This window comes from Panthera uncia (assembly GCF_023721935.1).
Source record: "Panthera uncia isolate 11264 chromosome B2 unlocalized genomic scaffold, Puncia_PCG_1.0 HiC_scaffold_24, whole genome shotgun sequence".
Taxonomy (NCBI): Eukaryota; Metazoa; Chordata; class Mammalia; order Carnivora; family Felidae; genus Panthera; species Panthera uncia.
Genome location: NW_026057580.1, coordinates 118,053,174 through 118,069,578, shown reverse-complemented (window position 1 = coordinate 118,069,578; position 16,405 = coordinate 118,053,174). Strand labels below are relative to the sequence as shown.

Genomic DNA, 16,405 nt, shown 5'->3' with positions numbered 1-16,405 from the left:
CTCCTGCCTCCCTCCTCCTGCCTCCCTCCTCCTGCCTCCCTCCTCCTCTCATTTCCGCCTCTGCACAGAGACAGCAACTCTCGGGATGAAAGGCAGCACCGGGAAATTGTTACTGTTACAACGTTCAAGAAAACTCCTACATGAGAATCAGACCAAAACGGACCCCCCCCCCCCCCCCCCCCCCCCCCCCCCCCCCGCCATGGCCCGGACGCTCCGGCAGCTCCCGCCCTACCCCTAACCGACAGACATCTGAGGAGCCGGCACCTGGGACCCCCGCCCCAGCACCACAGCTGCACCCCTGCTGACACCCCTGGAGGCTCCCGGAGCAGCCCAGCCTGCCCTCTCGGGGCGCTTCCTGCTCTTCCCGACCCTCCCCAGACCCTGCAGCCCGGGGCAGGGGTGGGGGGCTCATGAGACCCTCTCCCGTGTCCAGGAGCCTGTCTTCGTAGTTTCCGCCCCCACCCCCGCCCCCCTCCCGCAACATTTCTGAAAGCGGTGACCCCCTCCCGTGGCCCCTGCCCCCCACCACGCCTCCAGCCGGACACGGGTTGCGCGGCGCACAGCTGTCTTGTCTGCGGGACGGCGGAGCGCCCCGCGGCTGGACGGTGACCTGGGAGCAGCACCAGGCGCCCGGGGGAGGCTGCACGTCTGTCACGCGCCCCCCGGCCCTCAAGCACGTCGGACGCCGGAACTGCTGTGTCGCAACTTTATTTACACACTGCTCGGGCCCGTCCCCCGGGGCATCCTCTGCTCCAAGGGACGCGCGCCGAGAGGCCCCCCCGCCACGTGGACCGGGCGCTGGGCTGCAGGCACGTGGGTCACGGGCACCTCGGGCACAGCTGGGGGCCGCTCCCCCACCCGCCCTGCCGCGCTCGCCCCTGGGAGCACCCGGAGCTGGGCCTCACAGCCGCAGACGCACGCAGGGCTGTCCTGAGCTCTCAAAGAAACTGGGAAGCCCAGAAAGAAAAGGAGGGAGAGTTAACTTAAAAAGTTGCGATGTTTTAAAACAAAACCCGGTTAGGATTTGGCCGAGTCAAGTTCTGGGTTAGTTCATGTGTTCTCAGACATTTCAGCTCACGGAGCCCGACGACCTAGGGGCCTCTCCATCCTCCCTGTGGGGCCTCCCTGCTGATGCAAAGAGGCAGCCGAGGCCCGAGGCCAGGACGGCGGGGCCGCTGCAAGGGTGAGGCTGGCGGGCAGTGACCCCGTGCACTCTGCAGACGTCAAGAGACCCAAGGGCAGAGACAGAGATACAAATGCATAAGAGACACAGAGAGACAGCTATAAAGAAAGAGACCGAGGGAGGGAGAGACAGAGATGAACACCTAACTCTGCTTTGCCAATTATTTTGTCATGTTTTGCTAAATTTGGGGTTTAGGTAAGAAGAACAAGGATGGGGGGAAAGGGCTGAGGTGCCAAGCCGCCGGGGAAGGAACGGTGCTCAGGGAACACTGACCCGGGGCTGGAACCGAGCTCTGGGAGGCTGCTGGCCCGCCTCCTGTCCGATCGCACCCCGGAAGCATCGGCCCGGACGTGCCCGCCCCCAGGGAGGCACTGGATTCAGAGCTGCTCAGCCCGGATTCTGCGGGACACAGGCTGCCCCACCTGAGCGTCCAGGGCCTGCTCGAGCCCGGGGCGTGGGTGCACAGCCCTATGAGGGACGCAGACCAGAGGCCAGGGCCCCTCGCGGCCCAGGCCGCACTCCAGGACTCCCAGAGCCCGGGGACAGACCCCCCCCCCCCCCCGTCCCAGCAGCAACCCGCAGGGCTACCCTGCACCACACTGGGACCCTGACAGCCTCCAGGAAGCTGGGAATAAACACCGGGCGCTGTGGAGGTCTGGAAAACCCCAGAACAGCGGGCATGGCCTCCTGACGGCCTCCAGAGCCCAGTCTGCGGGCCACCCAGCGACGGCAGAAGGCGCAGAGAGAAGAGGTCTGGACACGAAGGAAGGGGAGGGACAGAGAAATGAATGAGAATGGGGCCAACAAGGACTTTTCTAAATGTCCTTCCGATTTTGGGCCACAAAGAAATGTAAATGGCCCCCAAGCCTGTGCAGGTGAGCGGTCCACAGGAGCGTGTGCAAAAAGCCCGCAGACTTGGGGAAGGGGCACGGTCGTTTTCCGGGGAAGATCCATCATAGAGTAGTCTGCTTGAGAGCTTCTGTCCCTGGAGCACGAGGACAGCAAATAACAATTTAGGACAAAGTAAGCGAAGCCACTGCTTCCCATAACAATCTGACGCGCTGAGTGAGCCCATCTCGCAGCGTCCCGGGGGCAGCGGGGGCCGCCCCCGACTGGCTGCTTAGAGCCACCGTTCTACCCCAGTAACACGGTGCGCCTGTCCCACAGCTGAGCAACAGCCCGAATTCAACAGGCTGATCCCAGACTTCCAAACACAGCTTCCAGAAACATCAGCTACAAGTGTCCCTGTTTCTCCCTTCCCTGATTTAGCATCTCCTCAGGTTGAGTCAAATCTTTAAAACTGGGGAGTTGAATGTGGGGCCTGCACTCACACTAAGTGGCAGCGGCCCATGGGGTCTTCTCGATGTCAAGGTGGCGGGGGCTCGGCTGGCGGTCAAACCCCAAAGCCCACCCAGGAGCCCCTCCTGGAGCCGCAGCCCGGCTGCTCTCGGGCTCCCCCCTGTGGCCGATGCCGGAACGTTAGCACCTGAGCATAAAACCCAGCCGAGCGACCACACCTGTGCTCTCTGAGCCGGGTGTCAAGGTGGCCCCGGAGGCCAGAGTGCCTAGGAAGGGCTCCGGGACGCCACCTGGATTACAGCTCTGAATGCAAAGAATGATCCGTCTGCGACCACTCCCTCCAAAAGATCAATCTTCGAAGAATGAAGACCTGATTATCAGGAACACACATCTGCAGATTCGGCAAAGCTACACCTTAGCAAACGTGTATGTTCAGGTCAGAGCTGTTACTCACTTTCCTTATCCTGAGGCGCTTACAAAAATCTAAAATACACACTCCCACGAAATATATACAGCGTCTTGGCCAGTATGGGGACACGCGAGATAACATCGCAGGAGCACAGGAAGCTGGCTGTCTATTTTAAGAGAGAAAGCGAGTGTGAAAACAAGTTATTATATCACACGGAACTCCTAGTCCCACGAACCAGATACAGTCGTCCTGACACTTAGAAGACCATGTCCACATCTCCGGGAGATATCCTGTGTGCAAGGAGCTAGAACCAGAACAGCTAGGAGTATCCGTAGCTGGTGGAACGACCTTGTTCACAAACTGTCAGTTATCGGGGTTTTTTGGAGCAAGGTTCACAGGAACGTGTACTTGGGCGTCTGATGTAGGGCTTCGCTGATTTCTGCGGCACTGATTCTCAGGGCGGGGGGAGGAGGGGACAGACATACCCAGAGCTCCTGGGGCTTCTTCCTTGGCACAGCGAACCAACGTGGCAAATGGACATGTGCCCGTGTCTCATCTCCCGGGACTGAATCCTAGCCTGTCCCTCGGGTGCATGGAGGCCAACCCTCTTACTGGAAGACAGAGGAGCGAGTGCTCAACAAATTTGCATAAGCCAGAGGGGACAGTCCCCATCTGAGATGATGGGATCAGGATGCAAATCTAGTTGTAACGGGAAAAACACAGCAAAGACCACTTACAACGACGACAGGGAGAGTCACCGCATGGAGAACCCCGCATCACCCCACTACTGCCTCAGACGAGGTCGTGCTTGGGGGCTTAGTGGCCGACTGCTTTCGAGCTCTTGCATCTAGACTGAGGGCCATATTCCCAAAAGGATATGGGTCGGCCAGAGCCCAGAATGGAGCCCGTCCAGAAAGGAAGCCGGGAGCCTCGGGCGTGCGGATCCCCGTAGAAGGGCCGACAGCAGACTCGGGGCAGTGCTCAGCCGGCGCCCCAAGCACGTGGACGAGTTCCTTTGTCTTCAGAGCTCTCTAAACCCTGGAGAGACAGCCCAGGCCTGAGAAGCAAGGGGTCTGGCCTCCAGAAGACCCAGTGATCTTCTCTAACCACCTCCACGAATGGCCCATGCAAACCGATGACGTAAATTCTTGTGGATTTGGATACAGATGAATTTTAATTTTTTTAATGTTTTTATCTATTTTTGAGACAGAGGGAGACAGAGCATGGGCAGGGGAGGGGCAGAGAGAGAGAGAGAGGGAGACACAGAATCTGAAGCAGGCTCCAGGTTCCGAGCCGTCAGCACAGAGCCCGACGCGGGGCTCGAACCCACGGACCGCGAGATCGCGACCTGAGCTGAAGTCGGACGCCCAACCGACTGAGCCGCCCAGGCGCCCCCAGACGAATTGTTAAAGACTGTGTGATTCTCAGCCCATGTTAAAACCAAACCCCTTCCAGAGAGAATCCTGCTGATGACAAATCGTATTCCGTAGTGGATGCCATTGGAGCAGGACACAAGACTTTTCTGTTCTCTCTTTTCAACATGTAAAACTTTGCATGTGTCTGTTTCCCAAAGATGAGGGACTCTGGGCCCTGACACCCGGCACTCGGCCAGTTCCCTCAGCCAGTTCCATGGGAGACGGGGGCCTCCCCATCCCCTCCCCCTTCCTCCCACGCCTGGCCCGTGGGCGGGGCAGGGGGGGGGGGAGCCCACACTGGACCGCAGGCCCGCGGCCCGTTTGGGCTCCGTTTCCAGTGAAGACGCTACAGTTTAATAACGCACCTAACGTGCCTGATCTCTGGGAAGAAAGTATGATGGGAAAGCATAACGTCAGTTTTCACTGCGCCAAAGGGGACTGCACATCACCAAAGCGTGTCAGGGACACCTGTGCCCCACACAGGTGACACACCGTCAGCATCACCGACCCCCAGCCCGCCAGGAACCCCCACGCTCCCATGCGCGAGGCGGCCTCAAGCCTGCCCGCCACAGACTGGCGGGACACTCGCTTCTCTCTCCCAAAGATCTTTTTCCATTAATTTTACATATATTTAAAATCTCAGTCACACACTCCCCAACCCCATGTGGAATGAATCAGTACACAGCTGAGAACAAACAATGCACTAAATTCTGCTCTAAAACCTTCCTTCGAATCTGGAGCATTGTTTTCAAAATTACCAGCGTTTGTGGAATTTATTATCTTGTAATTTCCCTTTCGTAGTTCAGCGTGATTGGCTCTCCTCCACGGGGCGACTGCATGTTATGAAGCCTTTATGTCACTTTGATTTGGAATGCAAGGAAGGGTCCCTGCGGCCGGGGAGCCGTGAGGGTGGCTCTGTGACAGTTGTGTTCAACCATAATATTCCTCAGGGCTCTAGGAATCCTTAGGGCAGGGTCGCAGAGGGAAGCTGCCCCGTGCAGAGTCAACCAGAAACAGACCAGCTGCGTGGAGAAAGGGCACGTCGACGTCCAGTCCTTCGACAAGCGAGGAAGGGGAGGACAATGAGAAAGCCCCCGCGCTGGGGTCAGGTTCTGGGCCACAGGGGGGCCGCCGGACCCCAGCGCCCGGAGCTCCCAGGCAGCTGGCAAGTCTTGGGGAAGGGCGCCTGCCAAACCCCAGAGGCAAGTCGGGTCCTTCACGAACCCCAGGTTCCCTCAGAAATTAAGATCATCAGTCGGCCCGCTCAGCGACGCACCGTCCGTCCTGCCTCGGAGCGCGTGCGAACACTTCTCGGCCACCTCCCGCCCAGACACAAAAGTGTGGCGCCCTTGCAAAGAGGCAGATCTGCTCGCTGGTCAGAGGACTCTCGCCGTCGGGGCAGATGGGACGGCCAGAAAGTCTCCCCGAGGCTCCAGGTACCCCGTGCCCTCCCCTGCCGCCCTGAGGGAGGTGGGGACCCTGCCGCGAGGGCTCCCCAACGCGGTCCTCACGGGACAGGGCCCGAGACAGCCTCCCTCACGGCGAGGCCTCAGCATGGCCTCCCGAGCGCCAACCCTCGCCCACAGCACAGAATGTCCTCGGCCTGGCCCGGGACGCGTCCATCATCCCGTCTGCCCGTTGTGGGCTGGGCTGGGCACCGTTTCACCAACAAGCCGACGAACTTGCTCTCTAAGAAGTGACCAGAATCCAACAAGTTTGCGAACATCCAGAATGCAGCGGGGCTGACGGCCCCAGGCCGCACTGAAGTGTTCTCAAGCGGTGATCAAACACGCCACACGTTATTGTGTTGACCTCAAACTCCTCATGCTTTCTGAAACTTCATTATTATCGGGAGAGACCGTGCCAGCAACCTCAACCCTTAAGCGCTGGCTTACCACCCCCCCAAAGGTGTGGGGCTTGCTAACGGACGGGTCGTAACATGATGCGGGGGACAGAATGGCAGTCGGGCCCCCCCCTCAGCAAGCTGACCACCGGGGCAGAGCCGGGAGGAGGGGACGCACCAGCGCTGGCAAGGAGGGACTGTGGGGGACAGCAGTCAGAAGGTTCTTCTGGATTTCAGGGCCAGCTACCGCAGCCACGGCCGCACGGATGGCGGGTGTCCTGGTGACAGACGCCGAGAGGGCCCGCCGTGATTCGGGCAGAAGGAGGACGAGAAAGACCACCAGGGAAAAGCGAGTAGAGGAGGGAAGGCCCCTCCCGGAGGAAGGAAGCACTCACCGTAGGGACACTTCACCTCCTCTGCGCCAGCCCCGTCCATCACCTGCCACAGTATATCATACGCGGCAAAGTTTGGGCAGAATCGGGGTTTTAGTCGTCATTCTAAGACTGCCCTCCTGTCAAAAGTTCTCATTAAATTTAGCCAGATAGTACACAAGTTTCCATTTATTATTTCTTTTTTTTTTTAATTCTGACGATATAAATGCGTTAACGTTTTACTTGGCTCCAATTTTTGGTGTTTTATTAGGAATCTTTGCTCTTTGATTTTCAGCCTGGGACTGCGAAACCACATAAAAATGTCTGTTAGTAATACTTTGAGAATAATTTCTTCTCAGCCCATGTGAACTTAGAATTTTATTCTCTGAATTCTTTCCACTTGTGGGCTTTGGTTAAATACTTAACGTATCGAGCGTTATTCAGACTCCAAGCACGTACGGATATTAATAGCGGGATCCTACCCCGTTACCAACCCCATCGAGCGGGGACACAGAGAGGGGAATTTCTAATTTTCTAATTCTAAGTCGTAATTTTTCTTCCCTAATGCCAAATCCCACTGGAGATTCATCATCCTCAGCCTTCGTCTGGTATGTGGAGAAAAGTGCAATTGTCATTCAGAAATAGAGGTGTTACCTCGCTCTGTCCCACTGTTCTGCCCATCTTAATAACAGCCTCTGTCCTAACATCCTAGGGGGTCGGGAAGGCTTCTTTTGATATAGAATTGCCTGGAAATCTGTTCTGAGTCATCGTTACATCGATGCCCATTTACCACCCGATCCTCGTAGGGCCTGAGGCTGCTTATGTGTTTATTTATGGTCTTGATGTTGGGGCTTCTAGGTTGGAGACTGTCGCTTGTGGTGACTTCTCTCCTCCCTCGCCGCCTCCGTGGCCGCTCTGCTGATGAATGAAACCCGGCCTTCCCGGAGCACCGTGCACTCAGAGCATGTGCAGTGGGAGAAAACACGCAGAATCACTGCCTGTTGGGCACGTCTCATGCTGGGACGGTGCACATCCCACACACACACCCCCGCCGCCATGGCTCAGAAACTGCTGTCAGACCCTCTCGGGGACGTGCTAATGACGAACTTTTTAAAATTTATATATGAGCAAACACTGTCACTCCTTCCCCCCCCCCTTCTCTTTCAAAGCAAAGAAATACACATGGGGCACAAAACAGCCATCTCGACCCTGTCCTTCCACGTCCCCCAGACCAACGAGTCCGGAGCACGTCCCCTCCCCAGGGGGAAGGTGGGAGGGAAAAGAGTGCGGAGTTATAAAGTCCCTGAATGTGTCACCGAAATTAGAGCAGGGAATGCCCGTCCCCCAAGGGAAGGAAAATAATTCCGGGTTGAATCTGGAAACAGCTAGATCAGCTTAGTGGCAGGGGCAGCTTCCCTGACTCTCCAGCGTGGGCGCAGCAGAACCTTTGTGGGCAGGTTGCTGAGGGCACACAGGAGAAGCACACACAAGATGCCCTTGACGGAGTGTGTGGTGCACGGAGGCGCTCAGTGCCACCACCTGTGCCTCCGGACAGGGCCCAGGAGAGTGGCACCCGCTGGCAACAAGACGTGGCAAGACGCCTGCCCCCTAAGCGTGGGCACTTGGCCTGCTCTACAGCGAGCCCGCTGGCCCAGCTCAAATTCCGTGGGAAGGGGGTCGTGTAACGCGCCTCCTCGCCGCCCCGAAGGAAACCTGCAGGGACGGGCTGGCCGTCCGTCTGTCCAAACCCACACGACGACACTTGTGGCAAAGTGAAAGAAGACGGATCGCACATGCCCACGCTGTGCCACAGTCTCAGCCCTTCACAGAAATAGCTCGAGACAAGTCAACCATTCCCACGAGAAAGGGACACCGTCTGGCCTTAGAATGTACCCACCTCTTAAAGGAAGGCAGACAAGTGGCCCCAATTAGGGCAGATTAATCACTTAACACCACCTGCTGATCGGCAGGAATACTGGAAAGTCTCACTGAGGACCAGGAGATCATAAAAGCCATCAGAAAGGGCTTTATGGTGCCATTTCTAAAGAACAACTTTGAAGGGGAAAAAAAAAAAAGATAATGGTCAAGCAAAGCAGATTCCCTTAGCCTTGGACACAGAGCAGTGGAGGTGATCGAACCCAGGGACACTCTGACCGCGAGGCACCCAGACACAGACCAGGCGGTGTCGGGAGGAAGGCAGGCAGGTGCACGGTCCCGGGAAGCCAAGCGTGACGGGCTTCTGACCCACAGAGGTGGGGGAGTATCCCCGTCTCTAGGTGAGAAGAGGTGGGAGAGACAGTACATTGTCCAGCCCTGCACAATTTACCTCAACTAAGCACAGGTAGCTGCCAGGAGCAAAGCGGTGCGTCCTAAGCACCCTGTGACGGGCGGGAAAACCACGAAAGGCCAGTGCCCTCACACCCGAAGGACACAGCACCACAGCCGATAGTTAAGGTCTTTCAAACTACCTCCTATGGACCAAAGGCATGGGCGCCATCCAAAGCAAGGTGAATGGGAGAAGAGACCCCCCGCACATGAAAAGCCTTATCTTCAATCCTCCCGGCAACCTAATCAGACAGCACTTTGTCCACACGACACCGATAAGCAACCTGGGGATTAAGAAACTTCAGTAACGTGTCTAGGGTCGTCACCCGTCCAGAAGACGCCACTCCCGGGCTCCCGGACTGTCTCTCGGATTTAGTGAAGATCAGATGTAAATCTTGCAGAGGAACCAAAAGCTCCCCGAATACTAGGCAGGGATGGGAAAAGAGATGGTCCCTACACCAGATCCAGGGCTCCCTACACTTCCCCGTGACCCTTCGGCCAACCTCTTGAATTCTCAGATGGCGGGGCGGGATGGGGAGGAACATGCCAAAATATTTGAGGGCTTCAAAATCTTCTCCCGCCAGGGCACTGTGTTTGCACACGTAGCTTTCAGGCAGAAGGTCTCCCGGGAGGAGAGTGCAGTAAAGGGCCATCGCCCGCCCTGGAGTCCCCAGGCAGCTTTTCCTGCCGCCAGAAAACCCGAAGTAAATGTCACACAGAAGGGCGGCAGGGAGAGAAGAGAACCTACAGGGATGCCAACGGTTCCAACAGCTAACCGCCTCTTCTGCTTTTCCCCGGGAGGTACCAACAGACCACGGTGCCCCCCGGGGAGCGGGCACATGGGACTCCACCCTTTACACTCTCAGAAAATCGTGGCAAGGGTAGGTAAGCCTCGGCCACAGCTCTAGAAGGAAATGCCAGTGTCTTCTTTTGAGAACCGGTCTGTTTCTCTGTGGCCTTCAGGGAGCTACTGGGGGGGGGGGGAGGAGTCTGCCGTGAGGAGCTTGTGCCCTAAGCGTGTTCAGGCCACGGAGGTAGACACCGGGATACGCACAGGAAACAGTGTCTGATGGCCTCTCCCGGAGATAAACGTTCTGCAGGAAGGCTGAGCCTGTGAAAACCTCCTTACAGCTTCCAGGGAGCAGTTTCTAATCTACAAGTCATTTGCAAGACACAAGGCAGGGACCCAAGGACGGTTCCAGAAGAATTTTAGGTATGAACAGTGAACTCACTAACGTCTTTTCCCCCTCACACTACTCCGAGGGGGGAAAAAAGGCTCACAGGACTGCTTCAGATTTTTGCTGAAAAGCAGAACCGGACCACAGCTCCTTTCAAACCTCCGGTATTTTCGATACAATAAACGCCTTGAGGACAAGTCCCGCCACTTAAAAGGCATCTCTCCACCAGAGGTGTTCTCTCCACCTTCGTGTTTTCTCAAGCACTTGTTCAAAAACACATTTAAGTGGAATGTTTTCGTTTCTGCAGATTGCATTAATTACGGGTTTGCAAACACTGCGGAGCCCACGAGGTCCGCCCGAGCTGGGGGCTGCAGACACCCGGCCTGGGCCGGCGGCCGGTGGCTTGGCTCGGGCCCCGCACATAGCTCCGGGCTCGGCCCCGCGCGCCGCCGGCCAAGACTGCTGCAGAGAAGTCTCGGCTAAGAAAGAAAAACACACGGCGGTCAACCGCGGTGACCCACGCGCTCGGGAGCGCGCCTGCCTGCGCGCAGCACCCGGACCCGGAGAGGGCCCGGAAGGAGGGGCCGCGGGACGCGACTTGTGCCCGCGGAGACCGGCGAAAATAGGGTTTCTTTTTAATGTCACGTGTCTCCTCCTATAGTCTCCCTCAGGGAGGGTCTCTGGGGCCGGCGGGCGAAGCACGGGGGGCTCAGGAGTTGGGCCCAGGACAGCAGCTCGCCCCCCCCACCCCACTCCCCGCAGGGGAGCCCCGGTGATGGAGGGGCGCGAGGCCGAGCGCGCTACGGGGCCCACGGGCCGGCAAGTGCGCGACCCGCCGAATGCTGGTGGGGGGTGGGGGGGAGGCCCTCGGGGCAATCCGGGGTCCGCGCGGGGCCCTGCCCACCCGCCAGCCGGAAGCGCGGGACCCCGAGGGCACCCCCACGCGGCGGGAAGAGCCCAGAAGCCCCACGCCGCCGCCCGGGCACCGGCCCGGGCCCCACCTGCTCGCACCCCGCCGGCGGGAGGCGGCGCCACGCTCCCCGGGGGTCACCTGCTTCCCGCGCCCCGGGCGCTCGCGCGGGAAGGGGAGGCGGGGGGCCGCGTCCCCGCGGGACGACTCACCGTGAGCGCCGAGAACTTCTGCGCGGGCGCGGGCGGGAGCAGCCCGGCGAGCAGGGGCAGCCAGCAGAGCTGCGGGAGCAGCATGGTGACGCGCGCGGCACGCGGTCCTGTCCCCGCGCTGCGGGCGCCCGACTCCACCCGCCGCCCTCCGCACCCTGCGGCCCTCCGCGTCCCGTGCGGCTCCGCCGGCGGCTGTCAAATAACTCCCGAACTTCCCGGATCCTCCTCCCGCTCGCTCGCTCCGTCCCTCCCTCCCTCCCTCCCTCCTCCAGCCCCACCCCCGCGCCGCCGCCGCCGCGCCCCGCTCGGCTCCGCTCGGCTGCGCGCTCGGGCCGGGGGCCGCCCCGGGCGCGGGTCTGCGGGAGCGGGAGGTGGAGACGGGCCCCCGGGGCTGCGCCACCAGTCAGTGCCGCGAGCGTGCCGGCTTCCCTGCGCGCGCACATGCGTGCACGCACATGCACACACGTGCACACACATGCACACGCGTGCACACATGCGCGCGCGCGTACACACGTGCGCATACATGCATACGCGCGTACACACGTGCACATACGCGCACACACATGCATAGGCGCGCACACACGTGCACGCGCGCGCGCCCTAGGAGAGTGCCCGGCACAACCGCAAGACGCGCTGTGCCTCCTCCCCTCGCCGTGTCCGGGAGCAGCGACCCGCTCCACTCACTACAGGCCCCGCGGTGCCCACCACTTGACGAGCCCAGGGCAGTCCCCAGCCCCCGCGGTTGTCCTAGACCTGTGGATTCCGATGCTACCGCATCCAGTCCTGAAGGTCGCCTCTCAAATCTGCTGATGGATTAGCTGGCTCTCCAGCAAGAGGCACCATCAACACCACAGGGTCCAGAAAATTCACGGAGGGCGGTGCGCCTTTGGCATTTTTAGCAGATTAATGCACTTGGGGGCGAATTTCGGAGTCGAACTTGGGGGGCTGACAGCGAGGCAAGTGTGGCAGGAATGCGGCTGCTTGTAAAGCGGCTCTGTGAAGGCGGCTCAGGTGTTTACGCAGCGAGCACAGGGGTGGCACAAGTTGCAAGGTCCGCAGCGAGGACCGGTTGGAAACGCAGAGAACTGTGCACACCCAGGCTCTGCATAGTATCCATTGCAGACGACATTGCTGAAATAGTTTAGCCTTGGCTTACAACTTTACAGGAGGAAAAAAAAAAGCTAATTCTGGCACGCACAGAAAACCAGAGTGAGGATTTTCAAGAACAATGCCTCAATTGACTTGTCAGGGGCACGGGGAAAAAGAACAAAACAGAAAATCCAAATCTGATTTTTAATCGGATGTTTAATCTGAAGCTTTGGCCAGAAGAGGGGCTGTCTCAGCAAATTCTGCGACGGGTTACTGAGACAAAAGCTTGGTATTCCAAGCACAGGGTCCCACACTGCGGGGGGAGAGGGCGTCTCATTTCTGTCCGGGGAGTGATGGACACAAGGCCGGGGAAGATGGGGAAGAAATGGGTCTTCCTGCAATCCACTAGGAAGTCCCCTTCAGATTCCAGAGCCCTGAGAATCTGCTGAGTGCTGAGATGCATTCCTCCTGGCCGGAGGGCTCAGAGGAAATTATAATAAAACTCTTGGGGCCTGAGAAACAGGTGAGCAAAGCAGCTTCAAATGATTCCGTAAATGAGGAATGCAATTAGGAAACATTAATGGAAATTAAGGCAGAAATAAAGAAGGAAACACTGCATATACCACTAACTGTGAGATCATCCAGAGAAAATTTGCATTCGGATCTGACATAAATCCTTTGAAAAGCACTTCCTACTAAAAATTCTGTTTTTACTTTCTACTCGATTTCGGGGACCGCGACTAATAGCTGGACTGTTTGACGCGTGCACTTTTCTACCGAACTCGGGAGACTGAAAACATGCCCGTGCTGTCACCCTCGCTGTCTACGGGGAGAAACCTGAATTATTCCCATTTTACGGAGGAGAGATAAAGGCAAGGAGGTCAAATGCCCGAGCCCAATCTCACAAGCAACAAAATCGGGACCGGACCTGAGGTGCCCACACCTGTGGTCCTGGGAATTCTCCCTCCCTTCCTTTGGAGGCACCGGGCGCGACGGGGAACAGAAGAAAACGTGACTCTCAAAGCCTTTTACTCAAGAAAGATGTGTCAACGTGTCTGTCACACATCACCTGCAGACCCTCTGGGGATCCCAGAAAGACACGTGCAGTGGGTTTGTCTACGTTTCTGACGGATGAGGCAGGGCTGGGCCCTTCAAAGCCCCCCTAACAACGGGAAGAGAGCACGGGACCCAAGAGCCAAGTGTCACTTCTTACAGACAATGGTGATAGAGTCTGGAGACACAGTAAGTCTCCACTTTTCTTTGGTGGCGGGGGCGGGAGGGGGGCAAAAAACAACACATTTATTTAAAGCACTAGGTCATGGTTATGTCTGTCTGTCACTCTCAAATCTCCAGAAAGTTATTACTGGCATGAATACCAGGTAAACATCCCATTAGTAAAGACACGTATACATGTAAGTGTTTCACAATTAAGACAGGAAATAACTCAATATTTTCCAAACAGTTCCTGGAGGACAGAGCAGTCCGCAGAAGTTCCTTTCTCTTGGAAATGTGGGGATTTTTAAAGTAGTAAGTGTTAAGAGGTCATTCTAAAACATGCCTTATGGATCCAGAGTTTAAATCCCTGTCACTGATGGAAGTTACAATGCAGAAGAGCAGGAGAAAGTCGGGGCCCAGGACGCCAGCCATGCTCAGATTTCCAACCCACTTAGACCATTAGCAAAACGCCTTATCAGGCGCACTGGCTTTCTTTGTTTATTTCTTTTACTATGCTAACACTGCGACGGGATTTTATTCTTGCTGGAGACACGATAGAATTTAATTATTATTTCTGGCTAATTTGTGTTTGGCCAAACGCTCTTGTCAGCCCTCTTTTCCACCTCGACGTGCCGATGTAGGGCGATTGACCAAAGGTCTGCGATCGTGTCTTCCCAAGCTCACCGCAGAGTCCCCGCACTGACGGTCAGCTGCTCCGGACTGGACAAGCGCTGGTCGGGGTGCAGACCCCACGTCGCCGGCCCCCTCCGCTCACTGACTTTACTGATGCTTCTCCCAGCTTCTACTTAATCCTGGCAAGAAGGTCTCCCCAGCGCACTGTTTCCCTCCCTTCGGGAGACTGTGGGTGATGTGCTCTCACCTCAGTTCTCGGCTTTTCGCCCAAGCCTCGACTCCAGAGACCTGTATGCCAAAAAAGAGTCACAGAGAGACTGAGCTGAGCGGTCAGGCAGGTGGACGGCACTGGGGAAGCTGGCCTTTGCCATGACCGTGAGACAAGGTGAGCACAGCCAGGTCGTGCTGGAGAGCGGTCAGGGTCCAACTGCGTGAACACTTTGCCTAACTCGGAGGCTGTCTCTTTATTTTTACACATGAAAGTAACAGATCACTTGAACTTGTCTTTGTTCTCAATAAAATCATGTAGACAAGTTTGTCCTTCCTTCTCAAGATGCTTTATAACAAGTTTTATGACAACACTTTAAGGGCACCTTATGGAAATTCTGAATAAATTGAAATATACTGAGTGTTTTATACATATTATCTAATTAGTTGTTGCAGAAATTCTGCAATGTGATTATTTTCCAGATGGTAATAAGGACCTGGGAGACGACAGGTAGGAGCAGAACCCAGCCTCCCCCACACCTCTCTTCCACATCAGCCAACATTGCTGAGCGCGTGCACAGGTGAACCATCCATGGCTGGCACTGTTTTTTTTTTTTTTTAATGTTTTTACCATTTATTTATTTTTGAGAGAGGGAGAGAGAACGTGAGTTGGGGGGGGGGCAGAGAGAAAGGGGGACAGAGGATCCAAAGCAGGCTCTGTGCTTACAGCAGAGAGCCGGACATGGGGCTCGAACTCACAAACCGTGAGATCATGACCTGAGCTGAAGTGGGCCGCTTAACCGACCGAGCCACCCGGGCACCCCTGGCGTGCGCTGTTTTGCACATTAAGATCCATTACCTAACAAGTAAAAAAAGCACTTTATAGTTGTCCTTGATTTATCAGTAATACTTCAACCCAACTAGAGTGTTTTCCAAAGGTAAGATGTAATGTTTCCAAAGAAATACAAGCTTGCTATAAAGCCAAATGCAAAGTCGCTACTTTTCCAGTGAGAACATTCCCTGTAAGACAGGAGATGCCTGGGCCACTCCACAAGGATGTGTTTCTGCTGCCAGAGATCCACTCAATCCAACAACTCATCTAACTTCAGGTCCCAACATGTCATTACCCCACTACCACCACAGACATAGCACAGGCTTGCTGAAATCTGTTTCCATAATATCCAGAAGCTGTTTTTGCCATCTGGGAAACTGCGTTTATTACTATCCAAAACTTAACAGAATTTATCAGTTATAGAGCTGAAAACAATGATCATTTGAAAAGCCCGTCACTGCCAAGACCGATGGAGGCATAAGGTGCGAGTGTGGAGAGGCCTCGAGCCAGTCAACGGCTCCTAACTCAGCTCAAAACTGCCTTTGGATTCTCCTTCCTATTAACCACAGTCTAGGGGGCCCTTCCTCCTCTCTTCACATGAGAACTGCCTCTAGGAGGGGAAAAGGTTTTAAATGGCAACTGGAACACGGCTTGCCAAGAATACTCTGCCATTTGTGGCCCACGCAGATGGGAGTTACACCAGCAGAAAGCAGTGTAAGAAGATACCCCAATAAAGAAAGCTTCTGATTGCCTTCAGCAGCGCCCCCTTCCCTGGCCCAGCACACACACCAGCACAACACTCTACCAAACCCTGTGCATCGCCCAGCTCTAAGCAAAATATTAAGATGTATCTGCCCAAACTTAGTAGAAGGAAGGAAATAACAAAGATCAGAGCGGAAATAAATGAACTAGGTACTAAAAAGAACAGAAATGGTCAATGAAGTAAGAGCTGGCTCTTTAAAAAGATAAACAAAATGGGCACATCTTTGGCCAGACTCGCTGAGAAAACAAAAAGAGAGCTCAAATTAATAGCATCATGAAAGACGAGATATTACATCTCTGCCACAGAAATACAAAGGACCATAAGAGGTTACTGTGAACAATTATACGCCAACAAATTGGACAACCTCAAAGAAATGGATGAATTGCTAGAAACATACAAACTACCAAGACTGAATCATGATGAAAAAGAAACTCCGAACAGACCAATTACTAGTAAGGAGATTGAATCATTAATCAGAAACCTTCCAACAAACAAAAGTCCAGGACCAGATGGCTTTCCTG

General features: G+C 55.9%; 1 protein-coding gene across 4 annotated transcripts in view; it reads right to left on the bottom strand.

Annotated features, from left to right (window-relative positions):
• Positions 1-11,365, bottom strand: part of SMOC2 (SPARC related modular calcium binding 2) — a 161,011-nt gene extending 149,646 nt beyond the window's left edge. For all 4 annotated transcript variants that reach the window (XM_049654606.1, XM_049654607.1, XM_049654608.1 and 1 more), the window contains exon 1: positions 11,146-11,365. In XM_049654606.1, coding sequence (XP_049510563.1) covers positions 11,146-11,229 — 84 coding nt within the window. In that variant the 5' untranslated portion in view covers positions 11,230-11,365. The remainder of the gene's footprint in view (positions 1-11,145) is intronic.
• Positions 11,366-16,405: the final 5,040 nt, after the last annotated feature.